At 31.2% G+C, this 20,143-nt stretch overlaps 1 protein-coding gene across 1 annotated transcript; it reads right to left on the bottom strand.

Annotated features, from left to right (window-relative positions):
• Nucleotides 1–2,446: 2,446 nt before the first annotated feature.
• Nucleotides 2,447–19,927, bottom strand: LOC127705439 (receptor-type tyrosine-protein phosphatase gamma-like). Its single transcript, XM_052209755.1, has 17 exons — nucleotides 19,845–19,927; nucleotides 18,269–18,411; nucleotides 17,664–17,751; nucleotides 17,347–17,420; nucleotides 15,654–15,690; nucleotides 15,002–15,099; nucleotides 13,531–13,656; nucleotides 12,423–12,574; nucleotides 11,896–12,031; nucleotides 11,151–11,300; nucleotides 10,693–10,792; nucleotides 8,349–8,422; nucleotides 7,754–7,882; nucleotides 6,905–7,027; nucleotides 6,482–6,618; nucleotides 5,450–5,585; nucleotides 2,447–5,014 (listed from the first exon to the last, which is right to left on the bottom strand). Exons 2-17 carry the CDS (start codon nucleotides 18,374–18,376, stop codon nucleotides 4,943–4,945), a joined length of 1,740 nt encoding a protein of 579 aa, XP_052065715.1. The 5' UTR covers nucleotides 18,377–18,411; nucleotides 19,845–19,927; the 3' UTR covers nucleotides 2,447–4,942.
• Between the last annotated feature and the right edge of the window lie 216 nt (nucleotides 19,928–20,143).

The following is a 20,143-nucleotide window of genomic DNA, read 5'->3' as shown; positions in this document are numbered from 1 at the left end:
AGCATGGCTTTACTTAAGATATTATCAATATTTTTAATGGAAAACAAAAAAAAAAACGACGAGGTACACTTTGCTGTTTATATAGCCACTAGTATTTAGTAATCAAAACCTATACTGAATGTGTAACCAGGGACCAGGTCAGGTGTAACACAAAAGTCACCATCAGCAAAATCGACATGCACTGAATCTGTAATAGAACAATTATCCCAACACAAATAGTTTATATAAAGAAAAAATAATATGTTGCTTAGTGTTCTATATATCTCGTAATAATAGAGGTAGTAAACATACAACGGATTTTATGTAAAAACATAATAAACAGTTCGAGATAAGCATTTATATCAGTATCAACAAGATTAAGGACTATACGTATTCATAACAGTATACTTTTGTGTCTTTACATGTTAAGCTATGTTTTAATTTAATAAATGTTAGTACCGATGAAGACAGTATTTAAAAATATTTCTATGTACAGTGTTAAATTTATAACCTTTCAGAACTAGTTTATTCAGAAGATCAATAAGTTAACATTAATCGTAATATTTTTTAAACTGATTTTACTTAAATAGAAATAAGAAGATGTGGTATGATTGCCATTGAGTCAACTACTTAATATCCGCCATAGACCAAATAACGCGACCTTCAGCACTGAACAACCTTGTGGCGCAAATGAACTACTGTTTTTAAAAACTTTAATTCGAAAAAAAAAAAATTCCTACAACAAAACTTTTGTCCACACTAAGTATAAATGAAAGGCACTAGCAAAACCCTTCAGGCAAAAAGGACCAGTTGGGTAAACTCATGGAAGACCTACACTAGAGGTCCATAGTTTGGTCTAGCGAGACTATCTGTTCCAACTCTAACTTGTAAAACAATTACCAACGGCAAAACGTGTGTTCGCACTAGGTGCAAGTGTAAAGCACTGGCATAGGGCTTGTCGGGCAAAGGGCCTTATTGGGAAAACTTATGGAAAGTCTACACCAGAGGTCCAAATTTGGGTATGGCGAAACTGTCCCTTAACATAAATTCATAACAACAATCCATATGATAAAACTTTCCTCCACACCAGGTGCAAGTGAAAGACACGGGTACAAATTTTGCCAGGAAAAAAAATGAGTACACTTACTGAAGACCCACGCCAGAATTTGGGTATGATAAGACTACCCATCCTTACATTGATTCTTAAAAAAATCAATATATATATATAATATATATTACAATATATTACAAATCTTGCACTACAATGGTATGTGCAAATGCAAAGGAATTGCCAAACTCTAGCCGGGCTTAAGGACAAAGGAAGGGTAATTACAGAAGATCTACATCATAGGTCCAAAATTTGGATCTGGCGAGACTACACCTCTAAACTTTCATTAGTGAAAAATCCACATGTCAAAACTTTTGCCGGCACTAGATGCAAGTGAAAAGTCACTAGTCTAAGGCTTCCCAGATAAAAGATCACAGTGGATTATATTAAGGGACAACTTTGTTTAACTTTTCAAGTTTAAAAATAGGTAAACAGAGGGGAGAAATCTTCTGTACTTATTTCTTGACATTTACATATGATATTTGCAGAAATTACTCATAATTAACCATGTTAACTTTCAATACAGGAACAATATTTTGTTGAAAGTTAACTTTTAGTTATCGTTGGGATATCTTTTGATTTCCTGTACCGTTGGCTGGCTGTTTCCTTTATGCATATCCGCTTTCTACATGCATATATATAGTTAGTGTTGTTTGTTCCAGAACACCAAAACAGGCTTCGTCATGATAACAAAGACCACTTGACGTGTACTGGTGCTCAAATGTAGTTTATTTTGGATATTAAATCAATTTTATTTTTGGTATGTCGATGAAATGATTCAAACCGTTAAAACTAATCTATTTGTTCCTTAAAAATTGTTAACCTACTAGATTATAAATATTTGAACATTTAGAAGTTATCATATCACATTTAAATGGTCTTACTCAAAGAAAGCTAGTTTTCATTCAACCCGAAGTAATTATTACTTACTAACATAAAAATGTCGAATAATTTGAAAAAAAAATGTTTATGCAAAAAAGCTTGGCCTTAAATAATTGAAAATGCGAAGAACAACTTATGAATATATTCAAACACAATATTTTTTCTTAGAGCCTGAGTTTGTTTGATTATGATGAAACACGTATGAAATATCAGCCAAAACGATATGACTCTATTTTCGTGTATTACCTCATTTATGTAATATTTGTCTGGGTTTCTTTTGTCCTATTAGAAGTGTTATATTCATAAAACTCGGAGCTGTCCATATTTGATATCATATATTAATCATTTAATCATGATGCATTGAGTTACATGTATTGTGTAACATTGTATCAAGCATGAAGCATCGAGTTACATGTATTGTGTAACATTGCATCAAGCTCCTTACGATGAACACAAATCAAAACCAAAACAAAGCTCTAAAGAGACGATTTTTTTTTATTAAAAGCACTTTGTCAAAGTATAACAAATAACAAAAACAGCAAAAGCAATGGCAATACAATATTGAAGTAACGATATTCCTTGTCATGGATCATTGCATGTGATATGAAATGCGTAGAATGTTTAACAAATACAAAATTATATATGAACTACAGGAAGCAACAATCATTGCATACTATTGTAAAAAGGAGGAAAAATGAATTCAAATTTGTGAGAAAACTATATTTTGATTTTTAATATTTAATTCATATCCAAATGATTGTTTGAATTATTTGTCACGACCGTAACTTTAGTGGCCTTAAAACATTTTTATTTAAACGTTCGTTATTTTTGAAATGATTTCAAGTAAAAAAAATAGGAACATTACATAAAAAGATGTAGACGTGACGCAAACATTGATTTGTTACTTCAAATAGAAGTTAAACCGTTTACACATTTAAAGGTCATCATATTACACATGTAAGACCTTTACACCTGGCAAGATATACAATGTAAGACAACTCTAGGTCGTACGGAGTTTTGAGAAGTTGAATAAAAGTGATGAATGTGAAGCATAAATTAACATATCGTTTAAAAAAACCAAATAACCTTTCTACATATTTAAAGATAATTATTAGACCATATAAAAAAGAAGATGTGGTAAGATTGCCAATGAGACAACTCTCCACAAGAGACCAAATGACACAGAAATTAATAGCTATAGGTCACCGTACGGCCTTCAACAATGATCATTGCCCATACCGCATCGTTAGCTATAAAAGGTCTCGAAATTACAAATGGAATACAATTCAAATGAGAAAACTAACGGCCTAATTAATGTACAAAAAAAAAAAATGAACGAAAAACAAATATGTAACATAGCAACAAAAGACAACCACTGAATTACAGGCTCCTGACTTGGAACAGGCACATACATACAGAATGTGGCGGGGTTAAACATGTTAGCGGAATCCCAACCCTCCCCCTAACCTGGGACAGTGGTATAAAATCAGCTGAAAAAGACTAAACTCATCAGATATACATATAACAAGAACATGTGGACGTGACTGGGTACTTGTACATCCCAACAACAAAAAAACACTTAGTACAGATCTGAGAGTACTCGCAGACCATGCACATTTGACAAGGCATACAATGTACGGCAAACTCTTGGTCAAATGGGGCTTTAACAATTTGATTAACAGTGGTAGGTGAAGTATAAATTGGTGATTTACTTAAAAATTAAGTTAAACTATTTACAAATGTAAAGGTCATCATATATCGTGTACTTTTGGCAAGGCAACTATGTATTGCAAACTCTCGGTCATATTGAATTTTGAAAATTTGATAAAAAGAGATAAATTTGCCGCTATTTTTGCTAAAGGGAAGCAATTTGGGTACTCAGCGCAATTTGATTATTGTGACATTAAAGGTAATCATAAGACCATATATTTTTAGCAAGGAATACAATGAACTACAGACTCTAGGTAGTACGGAGTTGAAAAAAGTGATAAATGGGAAGCTTAAATTGGTCATTCAACTATTTACACATTTCAAGGTCATCGTACGACCATGTATATTTAGCAAGGCATACACTATATCGTAAACCCTTGGTTGTCAGGAGATTTGAGAAGATGTGGTTAAAAGCCAGAATATATTTACTAGACACAAACAACAATTCCTATTAAAAATTATAATATGAAGAGTTGATGACATTAACTGAAGATTTTTCAGTACCATAAGATATGTTCACCACTCACAGGACTCTGTGTGCCAAGTTTTCTAAAATAATTGAAATGGAGTTAAACACCCGATAAAAATCATCTACACTAGTCTTGTACTTAAGAAAATTAAAATAACATACCTGTTTTAGATTAAGTCTTTTGTAAGGAATTAAGATTTCCAGTGTAGTTTGCATGATAAAATAAGGAATTGTGGTATGACTGCCAATGAGACAACTATTCACAAAACAAAAAGGTCAAGGATATTACCAACTACAGGTCATCGTACGACCTTCAAAAAGGAGAAAAAATAATACCGCCCATTAATTTTTAAAATTCCCTTTCAAAAACAATGCTAGTGGAAAGCTATTCAAACGAGGAAGATTCCGGCCTGATCTTAGCTTATGACACTAAACGAAGACAGTCGACAACCAGCGATAGCCACAGACCTAGAAAAGATATTTCTCTGGACAGACACAAGTAAATAACGCTTGGGTATAACATTCATAGTTTTGTCAGTAGTATAAAATAAAATAAAAAAAATACCGAACGGATAACATTAAACAAATGAATAAATCTATGTATGCAATGATAACAACAATAAGCAGAATACAAAGTCTGATATTTAAGGTAAAAATGTGCTTTTAAAAATAAATATACACTTAACCAACTATCTAGTTTTATTCTAAATGAATCAGGACATTTTGCAAAAACGCCAATTCCTTATCGCATCAGGATAATTATTGTCATCTGCGTGAAATGATTTTAAAAGAAATCAGATATTTTCGTATACGTTGGAGGACACCAGATAAAAGTTCAATGCTTCATAACAAAGACGGTACTCCTCCTAAAATAAACAAAGAGAATAATTATATATACTGAATTGATTGATGTAAATAACAAGGAGGGCTGTCATCAATAGGAATACTAGTATACTGAGGGGAAGAAACTAAATAAGAATAAGGGGGAAATTTTCATGGCTTAAATGAACATATACAACTAATTTCTTTTTATGTAAAAAAAAAACATTTAATCAAAGTAAACAACTAAAAAAGTTAACAAACGATGATACCAACTTTGCTTTTATAAAAATTGTAATAGTCTGTAACTAAATAAACCGACATGACGGTCATCTATGTTTTAACGCTCTAGAATGATGTTTGATAAAGCAAATACTAGGATTTGACTATAATTATCCTCGGATTGTAAAAAATGCTTTTACCTGTTCACATCTTAATTACTTATAAAGATCGTTAACCTTAATGATCATGATGATACGTACAAAATCAGCAAAGAACTCTGATCTCCTTAACTGCAACAGTCTGGCAAGTTGAAATATGTTTGCATTTCTATCAATTGTCATACTGGAAACAGCGTTTACAAACGCGCAGAAAACCCCACAGATTTTGGCTCCATCACTAGAATATTAAAAAAATCCTAGGGTATTTTTTAATTTTTTTACCAGGAATGTTGTCAGTTTCGACGAATGATTGATTGGTGTTAAACGCCACTTTAAGCACTATTTTGCTATTTCCCTCGCGGTTAATTTGAAGTGGTGGAGGAAGCCGGAGTGCCCGGAAAGGACAATCGACCTTCGGAAGGAACTGACAATCCTTCAAATTAGACGAAATTTGTTCTCCAAAAAAAAATTTACAAAATGACTCGTATTGCATTTTAGCTTGCTGTAATAATGCTGCTTCAAATCAGGGTCTCTTTTTTGTGTGTCAACAAATAAAAGGCAATAATAATATTGAAATAGAATTTTAAATTTACTGATCACATATTAAGTATAAAAAAGAAGATGTGGTATGATTGCCAATGAGACAACTATCAACAAGGGACCAAATGACACAGAAATTAACAGCTATAGGTCACCGTACGGCCTTCAACAACGAGCAAAGATCTGGATTTAGATGAATTGTGTACAACTTAAGGATATTGTTTATGTAACTATGTGGCAGTTCACTGATATTCCATTTGTATGTTTTAGTCCAACAAAAATTTTATATTCAATAAACATCTACTCGCACCATAATTTAGTACACTTTTAGTAACATAGGATTGTAAAGTTCTTCTTACTTTGATCTTAGAAGGAACGAACCTCCACATTGCAAATATTTCAATTGCATCTCAGAACGCTTACGGTGGCGTTAAACGCTTACAAACTATAAAATGTTATTACATACAAATGTACGATCTGCTTGTCAAACTTAAACATACTAGGAATTATAATAGGTTGTTCTCGAAAAAAAAAGTTTTATATCAAACGGGAGTGTCATTTATAACTTGAAGTATATTTTTATTTGATACTTACCCGCTGACAACGGTCACTGGATCATTTGACATGCTGACACGAGTTGATATACGATTAACAAGTTTGCACAAAACCTGTGGATCAGGAAGGCCCTTGGTCACTGCAAAATACAGGGCTATTTCTCTCGCTTTGTCATCCTTCAATGTTTAAGATAAGTGAAATCAATTTATGTTTAACAAGTTTTTTCTATAATAAATTCAAAGGATAAAATTAATTAAGGTTTTTGTAAAAGACATTGTGAATTTACAGTGGACTTTTTAACAACTTTCACCATACATCTTTAAATTTTGTGTAAATATGTTTTTCAATTAGAACCCTTAACCTACAATAAAGCAAACCGTTGAACATCTTGGTTTGTACGGTATAAATTTGGAAAAAAATATTTAAAGTAGTATAACATGTATAAGCAATTTTAATAATTACCTTCTTGGATAGAATGACTTTACAACTTGTAACATCGAGATCTTCTTGTTCTCTGCTTGTTAATCTCAAGCTATATTTACCACATGTAAAGGAGTCTTTTGAAGTTGAGTATACTAAGTCAGCCTGCATAAATATATTTCATATAATCAGAATGCAATGCTCTTGTAGGAATTTAAACTTACGCGAAAAAAAGCACCAACTGTTCTACACGTTAATTTGTTTATGTTTGAATGGAGGGACAGGTTTGGGCTCTAAGACTAACCCTACCAGATGCTATGTTTCTGTTCCTGATGAAAAGCCTGTAATTCAGTGTTGGTTATGTTTTGCTGTATATCATTGTTGTTTTCAATTAATAGTTTTTTCATTAATCAGAATGTAAGGTTTTTATCGTTTGATTACTGTTTCATATTTTGTAATGGACATTTTATTAGTAAATATGCGGTATGTGTTTTGCTAATTGTTGAAGACCATACGGTATCCTACCAGTATATTTATCTACATCAAAGTAATTTTGACTTTAAGGACGATAATTGTTTTATTGGCAATCATACCCTTTTTCCTTATTTGTTATATTAGATAATTATTAAACAATGCCAAACAAGCTCACGAATTTATAATTTAACAAAGAGTGCACAAAAGCAACATTAACATTTAAAACTGGGTCTGTAGAAATTCTTAAAAATTAAAGCAATGGTTGCGGGTAGATGCAGTTACACGATAACTAAAAATTACAAATAAAATTTATTTTTAATGATGTCACAGTGAAAGAAATCTAAATACATGTAACTGAAATTAAATATGGATTCATAATGCAGAAATAATTGGATAAACAGAAACAATATTATATACCTCAGCTGGGTCATTTAGAAACACGACAATTGTAGACGAATTGTGATCTCCAACCATAGTCCAAAAGTCAACCTTCGTGTCCGGTAGTGGTAGCTGTGTCGTTAAATATCCAACGAATTTTGTATATGACTAAAGATTCAAAACATAATAGGTTAAGTTAATAAAAATCGAACCTTCATAATAAAAAGATGAAAATTGTTGATCTAAGAGAAAGGCGAAAGATACCGAAGGGACATTAAAATTATTGTTGTCTTGAAAATTTTATATCTACATGTAAATGTTTGGTAAAAAGTAATAACATAGCATTACTGCATTAAATGAACATTTCTACAATTGGTTTCTTTGTAGTAATGCCAGAGGCCACGAAAATCAAAAAGATAATACAAAAGATAATGAGCTGATGTACTGCCATGGACTATCTAGACATGTAAAAAGAGCTTTGCATGAGGGAGATACACTCATTGATTTTAAAGTGTTCATTAATTTACAGCCGTAAATGTCAATAAAACATGTCCGAGTTTGTATGCCATCACGACGTACTGAGCTCGGGTAATAAGAGTCAAACCTTCTAATACAGCCATTTATCTATACATACTGGAGCTTGTACAGCGTTGATATAATCAGTTCGTCCTTTTTTGTATGAAATAAGAAACAGTCTGTTTTTGTCCGCTACAAAAAAAAAATGCCATGATTTGTTTATTAGTATTAGTACAGTTAAACATCTATTTTGGATGCTCGAGTTAACCACCGGTTTTATGATGGGATCTTGTTGCACACATTGTTACGTTATGTTTAAAGGAAAAGGAAACCTAATTACAATGTTATTATTTCTAGAATCTAAGGCTTACGATAACACATGTATAAATAAAAGAATGTCAGAAAGTCATTTTTTTGAAAAATCTAAATAAATCTTTTAACATTTTTCGCTACAAAGACACCTTCCATATTACTTGAACTTGTGACGTTACTACTATCATTCTGTTTCATTCGGTATCAGTTTAAACACAACTCGCATATTCATCAGTTGAACAAAAAAAAACTTCGACTTTAAAACAAGATAAATATTGGACATGTTCCGACCAAACAATTCGGCGGAGGAATATAAGTCGAAAATTTGTAGCCGAGTTAGTATCACTGTCATCATATCAATGAGCTTATCAAGTTTTATCTTTGAAAGAATATTACGATTGTTGAAATTGTCCGTTAATACCGATGAATGATTTGGAAACATTATTAAAATTTTTATTAATTGCATTATCGAAATGATCGAAATTAAAGTAAAAGATAAACATTTTGACTACGACGTTATGAAATCATGAATATTCTGATGAACGCTTTCACGTAGAAATGAAGACTTTTAATGTTCTTCAATGTAAAATAGTTCCACAAAATGGTGGTATAAACAGAATTGAAAACTATCTTATGCGACATTGTTTTGGTTACTTTCTCCTCTAATGTTTAGGAGACTGTTATTTATCTTTTCGACGTTTTTGTTTGAAGCGAAACTTTCTGATATAGACTTTCGCGGAGTCACATATTGTGAAAGTTTGCGACAAGGCCAAAACAGTGGAGATATATTGTTTCCACTGTATTCCTTTAGCCATAATGCTGTCATTTTTTAGACTTGTATGTATTGCCAACTTTGCATTTTCGCCCACTATCTATAGCAGTAATACAAATTCTTACTTACCCATGCTTGATGTACAAATGTAATCAAGTAAAAGAAATGACAAATAAACCTTGTACGAATTAAGACGAATGCAAAAATACGAAAGTCGAAATGTCTTAATGAATTGCAGTATATATAGTTTAATGTATCGTATCAAACTTTACAATGACTACACATGCTCTAATATATTTTTATGGATTAAGTTTAAATGATTCAATTTAATTTTCGATAATAAATGTTGACATTATACTAAGTAGGTAAATAACAATTTATAATTTAAACAAAACAGATTTATCTATTTTACACAAGAAAGCCACGAAAACAGATACGATTGTGAAATCCTGTACAATCGATACTGACCATTAGATAATTACATTTGGCACCCTTAAAGAGTAATACCCCCTATCAACCTTTGTTAAATTGGCACTTTTCAAAATAATTGTTCAGAATTTATCTTTATTTCAAATAAGGAAATATTTAGCATGAGTATAGTTTTATCTTTTCCAGTGCTTAAAACAAAATTTCACATACCATTAAATTGCATATAAGATAATAACAATCACTGGAAATTAACCAATTAAATTTTCACACCGTTTTTCCTGTTTACAAGCTTTAGTAACCTTATAACCTCAAGTTTCCAAAGTATTTTATAGAAACACCAAATAATCAAAGACGTGCTATAAAACACCAACGATATATATTTATGACAATCATATACAGGGTTAAATTCCTACAACTGTCAAATCAAAGGGGATTAATTTTTTCGACCCTTTTTCATTTGAAACTGGGTGTGGCGTACCATGTGTTGATGATATTACACATTACTAACTGTTATTTGTTAAAAATATAGTCTTCTTTTATCTTCGTGCAGATCTACTCAAAAAACGACTTTACTATCTAATACATATGTTTAATCATCAACATCGGAAATAAGATTAACTCTGAACTGAGGGAACATATACTTTAATTATATCTTCGGTTCTGACATGATTTACAACAAACCTTTCTGAAATGGTCCGTTTATAAATTTTGAAATTATAAGGTTTCAACTCCCACAGGCAAAGTTGACCTCAGATGAATTTGGCTTTTTTCGGGTACTTTTTGGTCATAAAGCTGCTCACATGTTTCGGTTCATGTACATCATAGGTATCAAATATTCGATTTTGAGTCGTCCTGATGACCTTTATGCAGAAACTTCAAATCAAAATAGTAATAAATCATATTTTAAAATGCAAAAACTTTGAAATATTAATCTTAATTGGCAGCTTACAAGGAATAATACTCTTATTTCTGTTCTTTTCTACATTTTCTGGGCTTTTAGCAGCAACATATTCAGCTTTCTCTTGCTCAGATTTCTTAGCCTTAAGCATCTACAATATACCAGTATAATTTGAATGCTTATATTAGTGTATACTTGTATTTAGATGTATTACATTTCATGCATTATAATATTTGAAATTGAAATATTCAGAATTACATATGCATCAAATTTGCATTTTAAAAAGGAACATAAAAATACCGTGTCGAGATGAAGGCTTACTTAAAGAGAAAAATGTATTACTTAAAATAAAAAAAAGTAATTCAAAAAGGTAAAGAAGTGCAGACATTTTGCCATCTAGAACAAGCATTGTTGTTTTCAAATTTGGGAATGGGTCTTTTGAACGCAGTTCCAGGACACACCCACATATATGTAAATCTTAAAAAAGCTTTATCCAAATATTACTGCACCTCGAACTCTTCATGAAGTCGGCGTCTGTTAACAGGGCCTTTATCTTCTAAAATTTCCTGCCAGATAGTTCCAAATTTCTTCTTTCCAACGTTTGTATCCTCCATTGTGAAAGCCTCAAGTAAGGCATAATGAAGGCAAACATATTGTCCCTACAATATGAAACACTTAATTGTATATTGGTTTCTCGAATGAAAATAACACTTTATAATTACGTGCGTCCGAGACGCTTTGCTGGACTAACCTGCATCAGAAACACTGACATCTAAACATTTGAAAGCAAGTATTGTATACATAGGTAGAAAAATGCACATTGTCTTATTTCAGGTATAAGACTTCTCTTCTTTTTTCTCATACGCGTGGGCCCTCAACATTGAGAAAAACTAAAACCTTATAGTCTGATATAAAAGGCATCAGAAATTAAAAATATGAAACAATACCAATGAGAAAACGAACAGCCTAATATATAACAAAATAATTTACAAAAAACAAATATGACACACATGAACCAACGGCAACCACTGACTTGTGACAAGAAAACAAAGACTGTAGGGTGTTTAACATGATTGTGTGCGCTTAACACCCTTCAATGAATATTTATTTTTGTGTTAACATTTCAAAAAGTACTTTAATTAAGTAAGTAGTTTTTTTTTCAATTTTTGCTATAGCTATTATAATCTGTGCAGGTACCCTATTTAAATTCTAGATTTGACTCTCTAGTGTGACAAACGTAGTAATAAAACTTACAGGTGTTTGAACCATGTTCATCCTGCTGTACCTCATTTTCTCTACAAACTTAACGACATCCACGAACCCAGTATCACGTCCTTCTTCATATAAAGCATCAAGTCCGATATATGTCCCAGTTCTGCCTATACCAGCACTGTTGTGAAAAAAAGTGATATCATCACTGTAAATTTACGTAAAAAAAAGCATGAGAATCCTATTCTTTGTACTCATTAAGGATAATGAAAAAAAGTTCTTTGAAAAGATAAGACAAGAAATCCTACTAATCGTAATTTGTTAGGGTAAAAAAAATCACATAATATAATTAAATACTGATTTCTGGAATTTTCATGTTTTCCTGTAAACATTATTCGATATTCATTCTAGTCATTTTGTTGAACGACGTTTAGTGTTTCTGTATTAGCAATATTTAAATATTGTGCTGTTTATTAATGTAGTCACATACATTTGATTTAAAGGCGAATGTCATGGCACACGCATATATAGCGGGAAACAAAGTCAATATTTGAATTTTCAAATTTCAATACCTGCAATGAACAAGAATTGGTCCATTATTTTCAGTACTTGTATGATCAGATATGACATGTTTGTGAAACAATACAAGGTACAGAGGATCTGGTGTTCCATGATCAGGCCAGGCAGTAAAATGGTACTGTGTGATACATCTCTTCTCTTTTGTCTGTTATTATTATCCCATACAATGAAGAAAAGGAGCATGACATAGTAGACATAAGACTATTTTTTGTAAGAAAACCAAAAACAAAAACATCAATACAATTTCGACACTAATAGTGTATTTATGACTTTTGAACAGCGGTATACTACTGTAGCCCTTATTTACACAAATAATTTTTTTAGTTATATGACATTAACCGTGGATACAAAAAAAAAAAAATAAATAGAGATATTTATCCTGATCTTACTATTGTATGTAACTAAATATTGATTTAAGTTTGCAATCTCAAATGTAGTATTTGTTTGCGCATCAAACACAGTTTTTTTTTTCTGTACAAATTTCGTTTGTTTCGTACTTCTAATTATATGTGATCATCTATCCAAATAAAACATTAATATTCACGGTACCAATTTTGCTGCACCAGCTCATTTCGACAATAAATGTCTGTTAAGTGATGATTGAGGAGGCCGAAATATTTGAAAATCCAAAACTTTTTCAAAGATCGAAGAGCTGATAAACCAAATAAAGTTGCAATACAATATATAGCATTTGAGTCAGCATCCGGAGACTAAAATAGATAACTTACTGACGAACTAAGTGACTGTCATAAAAATATACACCCACTTCTTCGTAGCTAAGATAATCATTTTTCTTTTTAACTAGAAGAAAAAAATTGAAGGCCTATCACTTTTCCCGCTAGCTTTACTAATAACTTTACAAACCAACGTTGATGCGGACTATAACGTTTTGTTGAATCAATTTTGTTGTATCATAAATTAATAATATGTATTCATATCTGTACAACTGTAATACAAATTATTGATGAATCTACACTATCCCCATGGTAATCTTCATTGTTATCCAAGACGATACTCCAATGCTATTGTAAATAAGAGCAGATGCGGTTACGATTCGCAATTTTTAATTTCAATTCCTAAATTATTTTCTGTCTGCCATACCGTTTGATCTTCAACCTCTATCTCCCTCGTGATATATGCAGCCCGTTCCTTTTCTGTTAGTAAGGTGAGAACAAGGTAACCATACGTCATCGGCTTTCCTCCTGGCCAGTATCTTTCACATTTCCTCTAAAACGTGTAACAAGTATGTCTATGAGTAAATATCTTTATTCTTTTGTGAATTTTATGGATTTCAACAACTGTTTTCACTTACATTGTCATTCTGAAAATCATTGAATGATGTCATCATGTCGGGGCCTTTAATAGCGTATTATAAATTATGGGATTTAGTCATTGTTGAAAGCCGTCTATATGTATCAGCCGTTAGATCTTATCGTATTGACAAATGCCTTATTAGCAATCATACTGCATCTTCTTATTTTAATATTGATAACTATAAGTATGATTGGATCTCAAACTACATAATATAACATAATGGGATCATCACAACAATGTCTTTTATATGTGACGTCTAATTTTTTCCTGTTGCAAAGCATCAAATTTAGAGGAAACAACCATAAATCAACGCAACCAATATAAATACGTTAACCTTAAGGTAAAATATCACAAGACTCCTTGTTTATTTTTGATGAAAATTGTCCAGCGTTAATGACAAATAATTAGGACAAATGTACTACTGTTGAATAATTGTCTTCTTGTACTCTAATTCGCAGATAATTTCACGTATGCAGTGACCTTCACTAAAAGACGTCTAGTTGGAATTTCGGCAAAAAACTCTAAAATGTATTAGCTTGCGACCGACAATCGCTGAACGTATTTGTCGATAATACGTTATAGATTCGTAAAAAATGAAAAACAAAAACGTACATACAGGACTTAGTTTTGTTTATATGCATGCATTGGTTCAATAATTCCGATAACATTTTGATTACAAGAAACTCGTAACATATGATTTTAATTTTTTTTCCTTTTTAAGCTCAGAGGCTCAAAAAGAAAACCAGGTGAATTATTTTCTTCAATTTTGATATAGTGCTGTCAAAGTTGGAGCAAACCGGATAGTTTGAAATGGCACTAAATTAAAGTCGAGACTTGAGTGACGAGATGGTAATTTTTACTAGGAACAACTTAAGTTTTTCGGTTCCTTTATTTTAAAATGGAACTAAGAGGTCTACATAACTGTTGTGTTGAGTTTTTATTCATAGTAAATTAATATCAACTTAATTTAGAAGCCAATGTGGGGAACCAATACTTCATTACTCATAAGAAAGAGAGCGGATGTTAGTTAGGATGACGCAGATATGTATTTTCATAAATAATAAGATAGAATACCCACATCTTACCCGAGTTTATCCCAGATTTGTGGTGGGGTTCGTGTTGCTCAATCTGTAATTTTCTGTGTTCTATTTTGATTTTGTTGTGTTTCTGGGTTTTTTTCCTGGTGATTGCGATTAGAATAAAATCTCTTATATTGCTATATAATTAACTATATAAAATGATAGTGAACTATATGTACCTTTGTGCCTTCTACCAGATTTGTCAGCATTATAATCTTTCTTGTATTATTTTGCCAAATCATTCTCCAGTGGTCATTTATAGTATTCTTTAGTGGTCCTGAAACATGTGAATAAATCTAAATTGTTAATGCCATACATTTTATGGCTCAGGATCATGGCATTTCATAACTAAATAAAATTTTGAGGTCTGTTATACATATAAACTAACAAATATCTTGGTTGATATTGCTGTTTACAAATGAAAATTATAAATCAACAAAATGAATTGAATTTAGACAAAAAGTTATTGAGCCTTAATTTCGATTATGTTTATGAATTTGGGTATATTGTGTTTGAAATTCCTGGTGTACTATTCACTTGTGTAACTGTAGACACTTATCTTTTGTCTTTTGTACGACTTTTTTAAGATACTTTTTGTTTTGGTTTCCGATTTTGTAGCTCTATAGTTTTTAGGGGTGTTGTAGCCTAATGTACACCAAAACAGGTGCAGAAACAAATATAAATGCTGAATTCATTGTTTGCTATAGGCATCGGAGTATCAGCTGTAGATAAAATATCCTAAACAGAGTTGTTAATGGTGGACTAGGAATTTGGTATATGTATTGTGACATATATTGAAACATGAATAAACATGAATTATAACTATCATACCTTGAGATGCTATATGACACTTTTCCTTTTTGAAACCCTGCAATTAAAAGGTGTTTACATAAAAGTTTCCACAAATATATTTGATAAAAAATAAGACGTGGTTGTATGATGGCAAATGAGATAACTATAAACGAATATTCGAAATAATATGGATGTAAACGACTATCATAGATCACCGTATGGCTTTCGACAATGAGCAAAATTAATACCATATAGCCCGTTAAAGAAGGCTTCGATATGACAACATGTGAAACAATTCACACGAGAAAAACCAACGGCCTGATTTTTGAAAACCGTCCGTTAAACATGGAAAAGTTGTGTTAAATCACACAATAAGAATAAACTTTAAAGATTAGTTGAAAATGGCTTCATTCATAACATTGGTACGAGGCACAAACATAACTAACAAAAAGGCAAAAGATACAAAGTACCGATCCAATAAGACTTACAGATACTGAAAGCTAACTCAAGGGCAATGACAACCAAGAAATAAATCATGTTATACTAAACAAAACTATCAATCGGTTCACATTACAAGGATTTAGTGTGAATACGTCATCAACCGTCTTGGTAGAGTTTGACCTTGTGCAATACTAAAATGTAAGTACATTGTATCGACAGAATGTAGGACCATAATATTTCATAACTGTATAGTTGATAATTTCAAATAATAAAAAAAAAATATGTTAATACCTACAGACTATTAAAATATCTTACTACTGTTGTAAATGGATAATAATTAAGAATATTACACGTCTAGTCTGTTCATTTATATCAATATTTATGTTAATATCGGGTCACATGACTGTCTTCTGAATTCATCTCGATAATGGATTAGAGGGTGTCCATTCCTAAAATTAGCACGAAATACAAGCTGATACTTTATTTCGATTTCATGCATTGCTTATTATTTCCTAAGAAACCTTTGTAATTCACGTAAATATTTAAGTAAATTATAGATCAAATTAAAGATTTTTGTCAATTTGGTGGTAATGAATTTAAGCAGCTAATGCCCTTTAATCAAATAATATAGATTACTGTAAGTTGGCATTGACGAAAGTTTGCTTTATTACAGATTGAAACACGTTAAAACGTTATTTAGCGCTCGTTTCTGTTGTAAATTCTGAACACACGTTGTCGTTGGGCTGAGCTCAGGATCACGGATTATTTATCTGTATGTTTAATTTTTGATTTGGTTATTTTGTTTAAGCAATTTCAATTTTTCAACTTCGTATTGATAAATGAAAAAGTACTTGAATTGGAAATTGAAAATAGAAATAATAAATAGAAATTTGAAACAAACCTGTTATCATCACCCGCGATACATAATGATATTTTATATAAAACAAATATTTAGTAAGCTATCTTCATCAGAAACATCTTCATTATGCATGTTCCACCTTTATGACGCACAATTGTCTGAAGTGATGTCACGTGGTATGATACTACTTTAAAATCACTCAATACATTCTGCGTTTTAAGTTTTATTAACAAATTCAAAATGTTAATAACATTTATATGTTTTTTCGTTGATCTGTTAATATAGTAATTGCTTTCCTTATATATTTCGAATACATTGAAAAAAAAACCAACAGTCTTTTCTATATCAAATAACTACATTTCAGATTAATATTTCATTTTAACTTAAAATTGTTGCGTACACGGATATTAAATGATACATGTTACAACTTACATCTACATAGTTAGCATTTATATAATCTGAGGACATCCCATGACCTGGTTCCAACACAACCCTTGTATGGTCATCTACAAGAGAATGGTGATTACTGCAGTGTAGTCGTGACTGTACGAATACGATGTTAATACTGTTATCATTTGTGTTATTTTTGTTATAATTTTTTTAAATTTTCACATGGACGTTAGAAAATAATCTTCAAAACTTTATATTAGATATGAAAATGCTGTGATATGAATTCATTTAAACGTACCAAATTAATAGTTTATAAGCATAAAAAGTCATTGTTAGTTGAAGATCTCTCAAATACTCACATGGAAATATTTCTTTAAATCTGTTCTTTGGTTGATTTTCCTTTAGCTGAGCCTTTGTAGTGGGATGTAGAACTCCATATTTTATTTTCTAAGGTGTAAATATTGAAAGGATATTCTGGCTTGCTACGGTTATCGTATTAAGAATAAAGCAAACGCTCGAGATGGAAAACAAAGGAATTTAATATCTATGTAAAATATACACTAAGGAAATAAAAATGATGTTTCATCTTCAATTAATTTTTTTTCAGTACCTGTAGAAGAAACTGGCATATATACTGCAGCTGTGATATTTTACATTGACCGTATAATCATTTGTGATATACAGTCACTGACCGTATATCGCCTTCTTTACGACGTTGACAATGCGTTTCCGTAGAGTTTATTTATGACATGTAGTCTTTTCAGTATTAATTTTAATAGTAGTCATGATAAACATTCACCTTAATACATTCAGATAAAGTTATTAATTTGCCACACATTGACAGTCTTTTGATTAACACAACAGATACATCAACGACATGTAATACTTCAAAATTTAGTAATATGTAAATTAATATTTAGGGATACATCAAATTTCGATCATGAAGCATCTAACAACTCCTTACCTTAAATTCATCTTCTAATGTGTCATTCAGTTGTTTTTTAAAAATATATTCTTTTAGCTCATGGACTTTTATACTGATATGGTCATCTCTTGGTGGGTTTAGATTCATCAGTATTGAAGATGGAGCTTCATCCTCATCAGTACCTGTAGAGGAAACTGGCATATATACTGCAGCTGTGATATTTTACATTGACCGTTTAATCATTTGTGATATACAGTCACTGACCGTATATCGCCTTCTTTACGACGTTGACAATGCGTTTCCGTAGAGTTTATTTATGACATTATTAAAAGTATAGGTTCAAATTAAAAAATGACGGTTTTTACTCAAATGTTTCATTTTAAACAGTTGTAGGAGTTACAGTATATAAAGAATAGCCATAATGTGTCTCGAAATATAATTTATATTTGTACTCGGCCCAAAACAGGATAGAAATGCTCGGCAAAGAAAGCCTCACCTTTTACCTGTTTCTAACCCTTGTACAAATAATGTATATTGCGAGACAGACAATGTATGGTTATTCTATATTTATCCATGTACATTAGTCCTTGTTTATTTGTTTGCAAAGATACAGTACATACATTCAGATTATAAAACGTAAAAATAAATACAAAAAATGCAAACATAATTTACAATCATAAGGTGCCAGCTTGCATTTAAATTTCATATCTGCAAACAATTGTTTAAATTACAGCAACAAATAAATTGTTATAAATCACAGTCCACTGTATGACCATTATCGCAACTTAAGGTACACATAACGAAAATGATTGTCATCTGATATGTTATTATTGAAATAGAAATATGTTTTCATATCGAAGAAAAAACCCAAATAAACTTAACCTGTCAAGTCGAGATATTTTACGGCTTGATATGAAATGTGGGTTTTCTCTCATTGTAGACGACCGTAAGATGACAAATAAAGTAGTTGCTAACGTTTACGTCATTTGGTATCTTGAGGAAGGTCATCTCATTAGCAATCATATTTTTTTCTATAGTTTGCTAATACATGTGATTTTACAAGGAAATAGAGCACTGTAACCCTCTAAAATGTAATAATGAAAGATCTCTGTATCATCGGTTAAAAAAATTCCCTTACCTGACAAGATGTGGAACTATATGGTTTAAAAACTGACAATATGATCTCCTGGGTTCAATTAAAATATTTTTTTTTTTAGATTTAAACACAATAGTACGTCTGCATGTTATGAGCGGTAAATTATTGCCATGAAAATTATCTTTTCAATTGTGATCTATGTGTGATAGAAAATACTAAATGTATTGAAGTCCAGCTAGAGTAAAGGAGAAAGAGATATTTGCTCGCTAAAATTAGTCGTTTTGTGATATCGTTCAGATGCGGACTTCGTGGATGAGTAGAGTACCCTAAATAAGAAACTCGGCAGATATGACCAATAACAGGTAGCTCAATATCGGATTGATTTGCCAGTAACAGTCTTACCCATGTTAACGTTAATTTCCTAAGATAATTAAGTCGTTTATGTAATAAATAATCCAAGTTAATATAATCGAAATAAAACGAAAACCTGAAATGTATCATATATAATTTATATCATACCTAGTCTAAACTGAACGGCCTGAGCAGCGGTTATACGGTTGGTGTTCACTTTCTGTCCCTTTGAATCTTTCTTGTGTGAATTTCGTCTTCTTATGAATTAGAAAATCATAATAGCAGTTGAAATGAATTAAACATGTAATGCTGGATAAAGCTAAATGATAATATATGCAGTGGGAATTAATTTGCTATATTTTTTTTATAGTTTGTATGATTTCTAAATGAATATAATAATATTCGAAAAAATTGAACTATAAAATTACAGATTGGCTTCCCAAAAACATTTGCTAAAGAAGAGATAG

Source organism: Mytilus californianus, unplaced genomic scaffold, assembly GCF_021869535.1.
Source record: "Mytilus californianus isolate M0D057914Y unplaced genomic scaffold, xbMytCali1.0.p SCAF_6, whole genome shotgun sequence".
Lineage (NCBI taxonomy): Eukaryota > Metazoa > Mollusca > Bivalvia > Mytilida > Mytilidae > Mytilus > Mytilus californianus.
Note: the sequence above shows the minus strand (reverse complement) of the source record. Positions and strands in the feature narration are given on the sequence as shown.

Coding starts and splice junctions, on each gene's coding strand:
- LOC127705439 (XM_052209755.1), bottom strand. CDS start 18,376: ATGAATCTAAACCCACCAAGAGATGACCATATCAGTATAAAAGTCCAT. Junction 11,301..11,895: donor TGAACATGGTTCAAACACCT/GTAAGTTTTATT, acceptor TTCATATTGTAG/GGACAATATGTTTGCCTTCA. Junction 10,793..11,150: donor GACTTCATGAAGAGTTCGAG/GTGCAGTAATAT, acceptor GGTATATTGTAG/ATGCTTAAGGCTAAGAAATC.